Source organism: Chrysemys picta, chromosome 4 (assembly GCF_011386835.1).
Source record: "Chrysemys picta bellii isolate R12L10 chromosome 4, ASM1138683v2, whole genome shotgun sequence".
In the NCBI taxonomy this organism is placed as follows: domain Eukaryota; kingdom Metazoa; phylum Chordata; order Testudines; family Emydidae; genus Chrysemys; species Chrysemys picta.
In genome coordinates this window covers 95,777,679-95,793,599 of record NC_088794.1, presented here as the reverse complement: position 1 = coordinate 95,793,599, position 15,921 = coordinate 95,777,679, and the positions used below count along the sequence as shown (strand labels likewise).

General features: G+C 43.8%; 1 protein-coding gene and 1 long non-coding RNA gene across 2 annotated transcripts; one reads left to right on the top strand and one right to left on the bottom strand.

The window, feature by feature from the left end:
- The first annotated feature begins 1,822 nt into the window (after window positions 1-1,822).
- Window positions 1,823-15,879, top strand: RAD51 (RAD51 recombinase). Its single transcript, XM_005284670.4, has 10 exons — window positions 1,823-2,060; window positions 4,821-4,933; window positions 5,621-5,758; window positions 7,430-7,547; window positions 8,204-8,295; window positions 9,307-9,401; window positions 11,770-11,883; window positions 13,936-14,065; window positions 14,355-14,476; window positions 14,766-15,879. Exons 2-10 carry the CDS (start codon window positions 4,847-4,849, stop codon window positions 14,887-14,889), a joined length of 1,020 nt encoding a protein of 339 aa, XP_005284727.2. The 5' UTR covers window positions 1,823-2,060; window positions 4,821-4,846; the 3' UTR covers window positions 14,890-15,879.
- Window positions 10,306-11,798, bottom strand: LOC122173628 (uncharacterized). Its single transcript, XR_006174260.2, has 2 exons — window positions 11,665-11,798; window positions 10,306-11,552 (listed from the first exon to the last, which is right to left on the bottom strand). It is a non-coding gene; the product is annotated as an uncharacterized LOC122173628 (long non-coding RNA).
- Window positions 15,880-15,921: the final 42 nt, after the last annotated feature.

The window sequence follows — 15,921 nt, the reverse complement described above, 5'->3', positions numbered from 1 at the left end:
CATCCAATCCGTACTTTTTTAACTTGCTGGCAAGAATACTATGGGAGACCGTATCAAAAGCAGGTTCCTGTTTAACCACGCTCCTGCCTTGACATGCCTTGTTACTTTCATGAAAATTATTTTATATAAATCATGAATAAAGTGGCAATGGCACCTTATCAGATTCTCTGTTAGTGTGGAACTTGTTGGCTAACTGGAGGCTCCTTTTACCTGATTTATGTTATAGAGTGTACCGAGTATGCTGAAAGGACAGCAGGGGAGGGGTGGAGAGGAAAGCAACCAAACTGGGACAAATTGGAATGGCATTACTTGTGATCTTGTGCACCAGGACACAATGCCACTCATTCAAATTTGGGCAGGCCACCCCTCCATGCCAGCAAGGAAGGGGCTCTGCCTTTATTCCACCCAGCTCTAGTCAGGGGACAAGGGGTGGGGCTACCCCTGCTCCCATTGCATCCCTCCCAAGTTTAGGTTTTCAAAAGTGGGGGAGGTCAATGGCCTTTTGTCCCCATCCCCCCCATCTCTGGCGCCTATGACCATTATATGTTCCCATGAACAGTTAATGCGGTGACTCCATATCTCACCAACACAAACAATAGAAAGTGGGGCAATAATCTGTTAATTCTTTGAGTAGTGTCTCTATGGATGCTTCACTTCAGGTTCGTGTGCACCCCACATACCTTCAATTGGAGATTTTCATTAGCAGTGTCCATTTGGCCTGCACATGCACTGCTGATATCCTTGTGCCCTGCACCAGGGCTATATCAGGCTGTGCAGGCAAACCACCCTCAGTTCCTTCTCAACTGCCTTGGCCTGAGATGGAGCTTAGCATGTCCGCATGGTGTGCACCATAGCTGCTTGCTGACTTAAACTTAGTTAGAACTGTTTTAGTTTAGCTGGTTAGTTAGTAGTAGTTACTGGTTATTTGAGAGGTTTTATTTCCTCTGGAGAAATCCTCCCAGTGAGGTGCACTCCCAGTTCAGCAGGGTTTAAAGATTGCCTCTCTATTAGCGTGCGAATCAGCTGTTTTGCGGCAAGTTTGGGAGGGAGGGGAGAGAAGCGGAGTGGGGGGTGAGCTGTAGGAACTGCTCCCCCCCCCCAGCTCACCTCTGCCTCCTCCCCCACATGTGCTGCCGCTCCCCTTCTCTCCCTTCCCTGCCTGGGAGGGAGGGGTAGGAGGGGAAATGCGGGGCGCCTGGGGGAGGAGGCGGGGCTGGGGATGTGGGGAAGGGGGTGGGGTGGGGTGGGGCCGGGAGGGCGCAGGAAATTTTTTTTGCTTAGGGCGGCAAAAAACTTGGAGCCGGCCTTGGCCATGAATGACAACTCTATCATGGGGGGTGGCACATGTGTGCATGTAAAATATGTCACTAAAGCTGATCCCCTTTAGCAGCTCAATACATCCTGTCGGGCATGGAAGAGCTGCCTTGGCTATGCAGGGGGGTGTATCATGCCTTGAAGCGCACAGCCTGAGAAGCGGGTGCTGAGATGCACAGTCTAGGGTGACCAGACAGCAAGTGTGAAAAATCGGGACGGGGGTGGGGAGTAATAGGCACTGATATAAGACAAAACCCCAAATATCAGGACTGTCCCTATAAAATCAGGACATCTGGTCACCCTAGCACAGTCCTGCATCGCCCCCTGGCCCTGGCTTGGCCCCCTGCTTCCAGCTGTCTGACCCTCCTGTGCAGCAGGCTTGGCCCTGCGCAGACTCACCACTACCCTGATTCCCTTCCCACCGGCCTCGGGAGCAGCAGAGATCACGGCACGGTGGAATCCAGTGCCGTGAGGGCAGCGGCTTCAACAGATGTTACTGAGCACGCTCAGCTCTCAAGCGCATGCTCCGTAACACCAACGCCGCCAGTGGATCCCGATGACAAGGCAGCGCCAGGAAGGGGCGTCCCGTCGCAGGGAAAGAGCCCATTGGCGCGCACGTCACGTCACGTGACGGTCTGGCGGGCTCTTCCGAATCTGCTAGTGGAGTCGGGGCGACGGAGAGAGCCAACGGGCCGGGGCGGGGAGCTGGGCCAGCCCCGCGGGACAGGAGCCGCTGCCGTGGCGAGGTGAGTGCGGGGCGGCCTCAGCGCCCCCCCTCCGCACCGGGACAGCGCCCCGCCCCGCGCCTGAGGGGGGCCGGGCAGGACTCGCCCGCCCAGCACAACTCCCTTCCCGGGCCGGTGTCTGGGCACCTGCGCGGCCTCCAAGGCCCAGCCCGTAGCCCGGCATCACCCTCGGGCCGCAGCTGTGCGAACCAGGGGCCGAGCGCCTCCTGCTCGCTGCCCGGCTGTTGTTTCTGCTGCGCTGTTCGTGTGCGCGGCGCTGTACAGATGAATCCAAGTTGGGGCCCTCACGCTGCGGAGCAGGGCCAATGGGAGGGCCCCATCCTCCATTCATTAATAACTCTGCCTGGGGTGTGTGTAGCCCTATTGACTTCAAAGGCCCGGGGTACATGAGTAAAGTTATTAAGGGCTGTGTTTGACAGATTGGGCCCTAAATGTAAGTTATATTTGAAGGCACCGGTTAGTTGCTGTACCAAAAATATTAATAACTGCACCCAGCTCAGTACCAATTCAAGGAGGCTCAGGTGTCACTGTAGACAAGTCAACAAAGATCTCTACTTAATATTTAATATAGAGCTGTAATCAAAAAAGCAAACAGTGTTAGGATATATAAGGAATGGGATGGCAAATAATATGGAGACTCTTGTCATATACAATGAGTGATACAGCCTCATCTGGACTATTTTATGCAGTTGCTATCCTTCTCAAAAAGGATAATACAGACTTAGATGGGGTTCAGAAAGTGATCAGGGGGTTGGGAAAAAATCTCAGGGGGAGAGAATGAAAAGATTGGGGTTCCTGACCTTAGAAAGGGGTTGAATAATAGAGGACATGATAAGTGTATATAATAATGAATGGTATAGAAAAGGTAGTTTAGGAACTTGTGTTATGAGGCAGGCAAAACAGAAGAACAAGGGGACAGTCAACAAAACTAAAGTGGGAAATTCAGAACAGTAAAAGGAAACACTTTCACACAATCTGTGTGTAATTAGACTGTGGATGTCATTGAGGGCAAGAACTTAGCAAGATTCAAAAAGGGATTTGACATTTATGTGGATAACAAGAATATCCAGAGTTGTCATAATTTATTATTAAAAATTTTGGAAGGGATATTAAAGCTCATGCTCCAGGGATTTAAGATCATATCCAAATATTAAAGTCCAAGATGAAGGCTAATGGGAACAGATTGCCACATTTGCCTGCAGTGAGATTCTTTCACCTTCTCTGAAGCATCTAGTATTAGTGACTCTTGGAGACAGGGTACTGGACTAGATGTTTTTTGTCTCTGATCCAGTATGTCAATTCTTTACATAGGTCTCTTTGGTACCAGGGGAGCTAATAGCAACTGGGATAGATGGACATTTAAAACTCCAAAAACTATTTTGTGTATTCTGTACCTATAAATATAAGGCAAACAGATAATGACCTAGGCAGTGTTGTTTCTAAATAATTTTTTTTCTGAGTTTTCCATGAGAGGTCATTGTTAAGGCTGCGAGTTTGTCACAGAAGTCACAGATTCCATGACTTTCTGTGACCTCCATGACTTCTGCAGCAGCCACCGCTCCCCCACACTCAGCAGCAGGAGTTTCGGTGGGATGCTCAGGGCTGGAGGTTGGGAGGGAGTGAGGGCTCCGGGCGGCACTTACCTCATGGGGGCTCCCTGGAAGCAGTGACATCCCTCGGCTCCTAGAGAGATGCGCAGCCAGGGGGCTCTACACACTGTCGCCGCCTGCAGGCACCACTCCTGTAGCTCCCATTGGCAGAGCTGCCTGGCCATGCTTCCACCGGGGCTGAGAGATGTCGCTGCTTTCAGGGAGGCAGGGAGCAGGTAGGGAGCCTGGCAGCCCTGCCAACCCCCGGCCTGTCCCTCCTCCCTCCCAGGCACCTGCAGCGCTCCCCCAGGCTGCCCCATCACCTCCCCAAGCACCTGCAGCACACACCCCCCCCCCCCCGAACAACCATGGCGCACCACACCCACGCACCCCAGCACCCCTGAGCTGCACCCCTCCCCAAGATTTAGTCAGGGGTATATAATACAAGTCATGGACAGGTCCTGAGCTATGAATTTTTGTTTACTGCCCGTGACCTGTCCATGACTTTTACTCAAAATACCCGTTACTAAAATGTAGCCTTAATCATTGTTCCTTTAATTGTTGCAGGTCTTTCTCACATCACTTTTCCCAACATCAGGCTAGATCTCTTAAACTCCTACAGAAATATATATGGGAAAAAATCATAAACTTCCCTGCCAGGAGCCAAATTTGTTTAGTATGTGTTGGGACCAGATAAATATCAGGGATATAGTCAACTCAAAGTATGTCATGAAGTGCAGACCTGATTCACATCTTCAGAATAATGTCTTTGTAATCCTTTATGTCAAGGGAATTTGGTGCTAAAATGAGTCTCCAAGAGTGGTGGATAATCAACAAGAAATCCTATAAAGAGATCTTTGATATCACACTCTTCATCATAAAATTACATTTTGGAAAATTCTCTGTTAAATCCCCTATCATTTTTTATTCGATGACCTTAAAACTTTTTAGTGAGTTGCACAAAGAGAAAAATACACATAAGGAATTAATCATTCGCTGTAATATACACACAGTTTAATACCATGTGGGAGAGAGAAGTTCCTGTATTCTATGATGAAAAAAGCTGTGGAACAAGCGCAGTGTGTTTAGAAACATTTGATTGTCTTGTGGAAGAGAAGCATGTTTGAGCAGGGGATTTTTGTGATGCTACAAATATTGTATTTTCTCTTAGGGAAGTTGTATTTAATATTTGACGCAATGGCCATGCAAATGCAATATGAAGCAAATGCAGAGACATCAGCTGAGGAAGAGAGCTTGGGTCCACAGCCCATATCTAGGCTAGAGGTATGTAAAGAGTGACTAGCTCACAAACTGTTTGCCAAACAAACCAACAATCTTTATCTTTAACTAGAATTGCGTTTAAAAGTTGCCACTGTCTTGCCTACTTGACTTTTGTCAAAGAAGAAAAATCTTGTCCAGAAATGTATTTAAAAAATGTGAAAGATTAACTTCAGGAATGCATTAATACGAAACACAATGTTCAGTTACCACTCTAATAATATACTGGTACTCCGGGGTTTGTAATAAATGCTCTGAAACCAAATAAAACTGTAACTTTGCTCATAAAGAGGTTAGATTCTGAACCACACCATAAAATTAACATGCTGAATATCCTGTTGGGGCAGGATGGACTCCTTTTCCTGAAATTGTACTGCTCCTTCTTCAATAGCTAATAAGCCAAATAGTGCCTGTTTCATATGATGTGGTATCTTTAACATTGATACTGACACATGCAAATAGTTTATAGTATAAAGGAGAATTTATTGAGAGAAGCAGTCATTTCAGCTATGGTTTTATTCCCAATTGGATGGGGAAGATGACACTCATTAATGTTGCCTTGTAGTATTAGACTTCTAGTCTGATCCAGCTCCCACTGACGTCAATTAGAGAGTTTCCATTGACGTCGGTGGAAGTTGGATCAGTGTGTCTGCTCCTGAATGTCCTAGATATATATATATATTTTTCTTTCAGCAATGTGGTATAAATGCAAATGATGTTAAGAAGTTGGAAGAAGCTGGATTTCACACAGTTGACGCTGTTGCTTATGCACCAAAGAAGGAGCTACTAAATATTAAAGGCATCAGTGAAGCCAAAGCTGACAAAATCTTGGTAATTATACTTTGCAGTTACATAAACAATTTAATCCAATTAAATAAATAAGTGATCTTGGGGACCTCAATTTGTTGGTGCCTAGCACTTTTTGAAAACAAAGCCCCTTCAAAGTGTCTCAAGTGGGCCTCCTAAAACCACTAATTACCTTTTAAAAATCTTGGCGCTTCTGGTGAACACTCTTAAGCCAATGGGAGAGAGATCAGCATAAACTATGTTGCTCAGGGGTGTGGATTTTTCACAACCCTGATAGTTATATCGAAGTAAGTATGTAGTATAGACCTGGCCTAAGTTTGTTCTTCGTGACAAACAATGTGAAGCCTACAGCTTAAGGGAAAATATGCAAAAAGCCACAGGGTCACATTGTTTTTCTGAAAATAACCTTCATTTTGTAATACAAGTATTTTAACATATTTACTTTTAAAACAGTTTAAAAACTCTGTTTACTATTACTTGGTTACATTCCCGTATTTTCCTATAAAGCCAAATTTGTAAAAACTGAAGGAAGAGTTTTTGCTTGGTGGTGGGCAAGCTGGAGATACAAAAAAGACAACTTACTATGAATAAAAAACCCTAAAAGTAATTTTTTTTTGTCATGAAAGTCATGGCAATGACTAATACACAGCCTTACAAATTAGCTGGAAGGCCCTATTTACTGGTCAGGTCACTGTGGTGTGTGTTCTTGCTAATATTTGTTATAAATCAGTGAAGATAGTTTTATAAAACTGCTGTTTACTGGGGGCCCTGTCTACTTTTGACTTGTAACCATATTGACCAGAACAGTGTATTTAAAAACAGTTTTTTAACACAGTCCTGCCTGAACATGGTTCAATGTATCCACTTTATAGCAATACCTATAAAACCATGCTACAACAGTGTTGGTACATTCATAGTGAGAACATTTGAGAACTGTTTGTAGTTGTATGTTTTGTGACTTCTGTCCAATGATATCAAAGCAGCCATGAACTCTGGATTGACAACTGAGTTGGAAATTGTGAGTAATACAGATGTTAACACTGTGTGCCTCTGTACTACTGGAAGTGATAGGCCAACTGGTATTCTTTAAATTACTCCATTCTGTAGCACTGGCCTCTTTTCAGATTTGTTAACTGTGTACTATAGACAAGAATAGACGTCTGCTGCAGTTGGTCTCTTTTGATTGAGTGAACCCTGAGTTACTGTATCATGTAGCATCTTCTAATTCAGAATGCTCTTAAGACACTGAACCACTTCTCATTCATCAAAATATGAGCTGATAAAACTCAAAGCTTTCCTGGCCGCGTATATTTGCTTACCAACAATAGGGAGCTAGCTAGCTTTCGAAATAAAATATGTGCACATTCTAAATATTTCTATCTTCACACATGGAGGAATAAGGCAAGTTAGTTTTTGTGAAAATGATTGTTGCTGTAAAATAGGCAAAATAGATTCTGGAGATATTTCTTTGAATGAGATTTCTTTCCAACTATGAGGTACAAGTAACTGAAGGTATAATCTGACCAGAAGAAATGTGCTGAAATACATGCCAATTTTTGTAAATGCTTCTCCATGTCGTGGAAGAGGAAAATTCCTGTATTTGTTAGTTTTACGAGAGATAATACAACTTGTAAACACACAATATGTCTCCCCTTCACTCTCTATATAGTTTGGTTTTGTTATCCTTGTCTTCAGGCAGAAGCAGCTAAAGTGATTCCAATGGGTTTCATCACAGCAACAGAGTTCCACCAGCGGAGGTCCGAGATCATCCAGATCACCACTGGATCCAAAGAACTTGATAAACTGCTTCAAGGTGTTAATTCTACTTATCATCTTTGTGCATTGTTTTAGATAGCTCTCCTGTCACTTCTCGAAATCATAAACCCCACATGAGAAGTGCATGGTCTAAGGATTTTTCTGCTAACTGCACTGGAATCTCCTTAGCACTGCTTTGCCTTATAATGATCAATTGCACGCAGCTAGCACCTGCAGAGAAGGCTGCAGGAGAAGTTCCAATAGGAAAGGAACTTCACTGGATGTGGGAGGACACAAAGACACAGTTTTACATTTTAAATACATTTCCTGTTATTGACTATTACTAAAGTTTTATTGAGAAACAGAAGCAAGTAATTTGCTTCTCCCTAATCCCCTCCCTTTTCTCCCCCCGCCTACATGAGAAATGCGAAGTAGAATGGTGTTCCCCTTAACTTAGCTAACCTGTTCTCACAAGAACTCTGTTATCTGGCCTTCTTATCCACAACATGCACAAACCCAGGTACCCAGAACTGTTGTCATGATTAATTAGTTAATTGAGCTTTGAAATGTAAGTGATCACTTCTAAAGCAAAGCTACGCAGATACAGAAAACATATGTGACAGACAAGTCCCCATAACTCTGAAATGATATGCTTGTGTTGTGCATTTATAGCCTATGATGTTAATATAAGTGTGATTGTTTTTTCTTTTCCAGGGGGAATAGAAACAGGGTCCATAACTGAGATGTTTGGGGAATTCCGCACTGGGAAGACACAGTTGTGTCACACGCTGGCAGTAACCTGTCAAGTGAGTGGTTGGTCATTTTATTAAAATCAAATATGTATTTAGAAAAAAACTGAGTCCTTGCTAATCAAAGTACCTTTCTCACTCATGCAAATAAACATGCAGCTAAAAAGGTAGTGCAAAAAATCTGTAGTCACATATACTGTACAGCAGAGACCATCCAGACTTTGCGACACCATGAACTGAATTGGCAACTTGCTAGGATCTCATGTACCAGGCTTACTCTGCTTGTAGGGGTAACTTTAGTAGAGATTCGATATATTTAAAAAGAAACCTGTGATAGATATCAAGCATGGAAATAAAAACCAAATTATGTTAAGTAGAACTACAGAAATAATAAATGGTACTCAGGAAGCTAGTTGTTGCCTTGCTTTGGTTCTTTGGGGAAGTTTGGGATCTGAAAACAAACTTTCTGGTTTCTCTCTAACCAGCAAAAAACCTCTCTCCTTGCCAACAACTGAGAAAAGGGAGGTGAAGCTGTTTACACGAGCCCAACTCATCCCCTGTCCAGCTGCTTGTGTTTTACATGTCTCAAGCTTCATCTCATGTCCTTTCATACAAGCGTCAATTGGCTCTTATCAGACCGTACATAAGTGTAAGGTGGAAATGGTTACTTAAGATTGAATAAGAGGGTTGTCTTTAAATTAGGTTCTTATGCATATTATGACAAGGACAGAGTATTCAACTTGACCACTTAAGTTAGGGTGCATAAGTCAGCATTTTTGTGTTCAAATTGGTTATTGGGCATTCGGGTTTTAGGAACCTTAGTGCTGATTTGTGCACTTGGTATAGAGTTGAGTACCCTAACTTATGTGTCCATTTTGAAAATTAGGCTCCTGTACTGAGGTTTTTCAGTTTCCAGCTTGGTTCTCAGACAGAGGAAGGCTATTTGGCTCACTGATTCTGGTGTATCACTAAATGTACTAGTATCAGTAGGGTGTGAGGCAGTAATTGGCTTTAATTTCCTAGACCTGAAAACTGTGTTCAGTGACATTTATTTGTTGTTCTCATTAGCTTCCCATTGACCAAGGTGGCGGCGAAGGAAAGGCCATGTACATCGACACAGAGGGTACCTTCCGCCCAGAACGTCTGCTTGCAGTGGCTGATAGGTCTGTACTTATGGTTAGAAATTCACTGGCTCTAGTTAAAACAAATGCATGCATTGCCTCATAAGTAAGTTGTCCAGTGATCACATTGTACATCAACTTGACTCCTTATATATACTTCAGTGGAAGCTGCATGTTCCTACAAGATCTTCCCACATTACAGCTGTCCACCTATATAGAAGTTTGAAACAGTATGCATACATTGCCTTTTGGCAAACACATTTTGTGACACAAGTTCTCCAACTTTATTGAACAGCAAGAATAACTAGCCTTTATTACAGCTGATGACACTAATTTACTTTTTAATAGCTGTTCCTTGTAAACCCAGTTCTGCCTAAAGTGCTGTACATTCAAAAGATTTCATTTTGAGCTTAGCCTACAAATATTACTGTAGAAACAATAGAGGATCCCATGTGTAAACCTCTTCACGATATCTATTAGAACTAGGTTCTTGTCAGAAAAGGTGGGCCAACATTCACAATCTCTGAAACGCTGTAAAATCTATTGTCCCTTCTTCAAAACTGCAGCTGGGTCATCGTTGACCTCCATTTCAAAGGATTCTAAAATGCTTTACAAACTTGTATATATGCCACAACTCTAATTATTTTTGGGAAGGCACCAAAAATCTTGTCCCTGCAAGGATCCTTATCAGTGTATAAAGCCTGAGTTGCTGGTTCCACTGATTAGAGACAGCCAAGTAGTTCTACTTCTGTGGAGCTTTAGAGCTCTGCAGGATTAAGCACAGTGTCTTTGGCACTTTACACGTGACTGTTTAAATGAAACATTGGGGTATATCTGAACGTCACTTAGTCTGGATTCAAGTACATCATTTGACTATAGCATTCCCACTGGACTACTGCAACTTTAACAGAGTAAAGCCATGTCAGAGGTTAGGACAGGAAGTGAAGATATTATAGGCAACTGAAATGGCAGAAGAATTTTAGGGAAGCAGAATGTAACTCCCCGGTTTGGAATTTGGCTGTAAATCTGAGGCTAACACTTCTAGTACTGTAATAATTAACAGATCTAGTTAACTCATTCATGTTGTGAGTGACTAGAATCACAGCACTAGACCAGAGGGATCAGCAGCATTAATTAACCAAAACACCCTGCCAGCTGGACTTCCCAATAAAATGAACATTGTGTTTCTGGCCTGCAGCCTGTTGCATCATGCAGAAAGACTGGTTTGATTTGGATACAATGGTTAAGATGTTCTGCAGAGCTCTAACAGTAAAAGTATTCAGCTGGGTTCCTGCTTTCCTCTGGCTAACCTGCTTCGGGTTTGTGGTTTGTCAGAATGCTGTCTGCTTTTGGAAAAAACCTGCCCTGCACCAATTTCCTGTCTTTAAAAAAAAATCCCTTTACTTGTTTCCTCCTGGAGTAACTAGTACACACACAGGCAAAGTTTATCAATCTGTAAGTGATTGTGCCCTCTCAATCCACCCAACGGTGTTTCCTTCTAGAGGCCCTGGCTGTCATTAGAGACTTCCTCAGCACTATGCCCTTCTCATTCCTCAGCACATTTCTTCTGGGGGTGGTGGTCTGTGCCAAGACCCCACATGAGCTGTATTATGGGGAAAGCCACAGCTGCTTCACTTGCTTTGGATGACTTCATAGCATGATCTATATTGTAAAATCGCACAGCACAGCTACCAGTCTATATGCAACATACACTCAGGGTCCATAGGCCTTTCCATGACTATATTTGGTAAACCAAATATGCTGCATGGCAACAAACTGGTACAACTACCAGCTTGTGGGCCAACACACTTGTCTTTGTGGAAGGAAGTACTTAAGCAGCTGTTCTCTAAATTTTAAGGGACCTCTGGGTCATTATCAATATGCCCAATGGCAAGAAATCAGTCATAAAGGTGGCTCCAACCTTTAGTAATGGAGCAGTGACTGAAGAATTGCAGATAGAGGATTGTTTATTACTCTTTACATAAATCTCTTGAATTTATAATCAAATAAAATTCAAATTAGTTCATGAATCTTTTTTCAGTCTTGTAATGTTTTATTGGAGTATCACACTGCCTTTAGTGTATTCCATTGCAGGATGGTAATTTGTGTGTTTTCATTCTCTTGTTCTCAAGTTTGTTTTGCGGAGGTGTCCTGGATGGTGGTGGGTGGCTGCTGTTTCTAGGCAGTAAGATCCTGTGAGTTCAATGGGGAGATCACCTTTATTTTCAAATTTTCAAGTTAATTGCTCTTTTTATCACCAGTTTTTATTTACCTATAAGAATATCTCTACCTACCTACCTACTACCTGTAGGGTCAGTTTAATCTAGCCTTCAGGTGCACCTGCTAGTTAACTGTTGTAGGCAAAGTTGCAGAATCTCCCAAGTTGTTCCCATCTGATTTGTTTCTCTAGGTATGGCTTATCTGGCAGTGATGTCCTTGATCATGTGGCATATGCTCGAGCATTTAACACAGACCATCAGACCCAGCTCCTGTATCAGGCATCTGCTATGATGGTTGAATCAAGGTAACAAAACTGACAAACAGAAATAACTTGTGCACTCTTAAATGACAATACTGTAAAGTTACCTAAAATGAAGGACAAGTGTGTAGATTGCATAATTGCAAAACAGTTACTAAAAATTAAGTTTTCATCAAATACTTTAAAACATATCTACACTCTATAATACCTGTCATGAGACCAGTCTTGATTCTTTTCAGAAGAGACAATGGGTCATCCTGCTAAAAGAGGGATCCAGCCAATGAGCCTCATGTGAAACTGCAAATATTTGTAAATACGAGATGTTCCGTAACTGCTGGTGAAATTTTGGGTGATTCTGACTCATGCTGTGGTAGGTTGGAGAGTAGTATTTTACAAAGAATAGGTGCCAGCAATAGATGCAGTTCAGTTCACATTAATTTTTAGGAAAGGGGAAATTGAATTCAAATGTTGAGTGTTAAAGAACTGTGATATAATCAGAGGGCTGTGATGGATTTAATTTAGTTTAGAATTAAAATTAGTAGTTGAACTGGAGAGAAGAGTAAACTGATGATGTAGGTATCTGCCCGGCCCCTGAGCTCCCGGCCAGGGAGGCTAGCCCCCGGCCCCCTCCCCTGCTGTACTCCCTCCCCTGAAGCCTCAGCTCACTGCTGCCAGGCAGCTCAGCACCGGCATACCCCCCGCAGGGGAGAGCAGGGAGGGAGGCTCACCCCCAGCCTCAGGGGGCAGGCAGGAACACAGCAAACGTAGCCGGAGGACTCAGGAGGAGCACCGCGTGGCCGCGCAGCCGGCTGGAGAGAAGTGGCCCTTTAAAGGGGAAACTGCTGCTTCTCTCCGGCTGCGCGGCTGCCCCTGCTCCTCCTGAGTCCTCCGCCTATGTTCGCAGGGCCACATTCCGAAAGGGGCTGGGGGAGGGGAGGGTTAAATAGGGGGTGGGGTCTCAGGGGGGTGGTTAGGGGCCAGGGGGTCCCAGGAGGGGGCGGTCAGGGGACGGGGGGGTTAGATAGGGGGTGGGAGTCCTGGGGGGCCTGTCGGGGGCAGGGATGTGGATAGGGGTCAGGGGGGCAGTCAGGGAACTGGGAGCAGGGGGGTTGAATGGGGGGTGGGGTTCCGGGGGGCGGTTAGGGGCAGGAAGTGGGAGGGAGTGGGGGCCAGGCTGTTTGGGGAGGCACAGCCTATTAGCCCATACTATTTCGCAACCCCGATGTGGCCCTCGGACCAAAAAGTTTGCCCACCCCTGATCTAGAAACTGTTCATTAAAGGCTTGATCTTCCAAGGTGCTGATCACTCTGAGCTGATGAATCAAAGCATTAAAGCACATGCTTACAAGTTCTGATACATGTGAGTAGCCCCACTGAAGTTGATGGGCTACTTACATCCCTGAGTAGTTCGCTGAAACAGATCAGAGTGCCAAGCACCCTGTAGAATTGAGCCCTACTGTTGTGGAGACTCCATCCTGCTCCAGAACCTTCAAACTTTGACTAACTGTAGTGCTAGTTGTCATAGTTCCTAAACTACTGCAGCCTCTTCATGCACCATAGCAAAGGACTGAGTGGGACATGCTAGGCGCACGGTGCTATGGGTACTGATGTTCAGTAAGCGGTGGGTTGGTGAGTTCAGCCCCATTTGAAAATGTATTTGGGTTGGTACCAGCTGTGTTCTCCTCCCTAGAAAACCTGACCATTCTTGAGGAAACCTGATCCGTAGAGTGTGCACTAAGCCACATCTACCCTGAGAACATAAAAATGGCCATACAGGGTCAGTGCCAGTCCTCTCTCATACTCTTGAAACAACTGAGGAGAGGGGTACGAGAGAAGAGTTTAGCACCATCTTAATTATGGGGAAATGGGTATGGGCTTTAGATCATTACGCATTGTATAACTATTGTATTACGGAGGTGTCTTTTAAAAAATATCGTTCCTGATAGTTGGAAGGCCAGTTATGTTGATTTATTATTTTGTTTCAGTAAATGCCCGCAATGTGCTGGACATTGTACAAAGACAAATGAAGGTTCCTGCCCTGAAATGCTTATGAGAGCCAGACAGGCACTGAAAGTAATACATATGCCATGTTCTCTAGGTATGCATTGCTGATAGTGGACAGCGCCACCGCCCTATACAGGACTGATTACTCTGGCAGGGGTGAGCTGTCGGCCAGGCAGATGCATTTGGCCAGATTTTTGCGTATGCTGCTTCGACTTGCAGATGAGGTAAACTGTCAGTGGACTGTCTCCTTCATTCCCCATATTATTTGATTCTCTGAGTAACCACTTTCTGCAACATTTCCTTTTCCTGGAGTTTGCTTCATACACAGGATTTTCCACATATTCGTACATCTCCCAATATCAGTCTGGGGGAGGAGAGTTGACTGGACCTCACTAGCTCTAGAATGGGAAAGTAGTGCCTACAGAGGAGCTCTGTTTACCAGGGAGTTTGGCTTTTACTAGCTCTATCTGTGAAAAAGAAACGAAACTTGATTTTATGCCTCTTTCCTAATAGTTTGGTGTGGCAGTTGTGATCACTAACCAGGTGGTAGCACAGGTAGATGGAGCTGCCATGTTTTCTGCAGATCCCAAAAAGCCTATTGGAGGGAACATCATAGCACATGCCTCAACCACAAGGTAAGACCACATTCCTAAATTCCATTAATGTTATTCTTCAAAGTCTTCATGAAGCCATTATTAACTAGACACCTAAATGTTTCTGATTTTTTTTGAATGGGGTCTGTCAGTCAATAGCTTTTCTGATCTTTTTTCAAAAACTTAAGGGCATCTTTGATCACTGAACGGTGACTTTTATTTCCAATTAATGTGGTGAAATTAGGGTAGCTTTATGCTACCAGAAATGTAATGTTGACTTACTGAAAGCCAACAGTATTTGAATAAATTGCTTTGTTTTTCTCTTTGTCAGGCTCTATCTAAGAAAAGGCCGAGGTGAAACCAGAATATGCAAAATTTATGACTCTCCTTGCCTTCCTGAGGCTGAAGCTATGTTTGCTATTAATGCTGATGGAGTGGGAGATGCTAAAGACTGAGGAGCCCATTCCATTTCACTAGTAACAACATGAGGCTGTTAACCAAAGGAGGCTGCCTTCTCTTTATGGTCAACTTTTACTGATGCTCTCCTAGTGCAGCCACTGGAAAGGCTGCCTGAGGAATCTGTCACATTTGTGTGACTACACAGATATGTTTGGGACACATCACGGGCAACTAATCCTGGTTGGAGGAGTTTTTCTCTTGGGGCTATAGTTGCATGTTAATCTAACATGGTTTCTTTAGAACACCCGAGAGGGTCATAGTTTCCATTGCCATAATTCCCCTGACAACTGTTGCTACAATTGGATGCGTCCAATGGAAGTAGCACAGTAGTGTTACTGCAGTTGGTAATTTGTAACATTTTTTTGTGTGGATTCTATGCAAGGTTATTGGGTTTGTCAAATGGGAGAAGTGATAACTTAAACATTTTCCCAGTTATTCTAATGATTCAGAAATAAAACAGACTGGTGTTACTAGATACAGATACAAGAATAACCGCTGCATTGTGTATCTCCAATGAAGATCACAACATACTAATTCCATTCTTTTGGCTGTTGAAAACATCCTCTGTTTTTGAATTTGCATTTGTGTGGATTTCTTTTCTATCTCAATAGCACTGAATGAGAATCTGTTTTTAATAAAGGAGTCATGAAATATTGGTTATATCAGTGGTTTCTGGGATTCAGACAGCCACCAGTTCAGACTACTGCGTTTTGTGCTGAGCCAATGAGTAGAAAGTACATTAGTCTGCACTGGTGCCGCTGATTCCCAGAACCTGAATTACTAGCTACAACTTTTTCTTTGTAGGTTCCTTTGCACAGCCAAAGCTAAGCACACTGTAACTCTGTGCGATAAGTAGCTTGTAGACCCCCTTTGGGAGTACTTTTGAGATTAGATCTTAGCCATGTAAATAATCCTTTTACACAAGGGGTAATTGTGATTTAGGATTGATTAAAGTTAGTCATAACGGTAATGCCTGGCAGTGAAAATGGTGTCTCCTTGTTTCATTCTTTGTCCATACCTGCTTCACA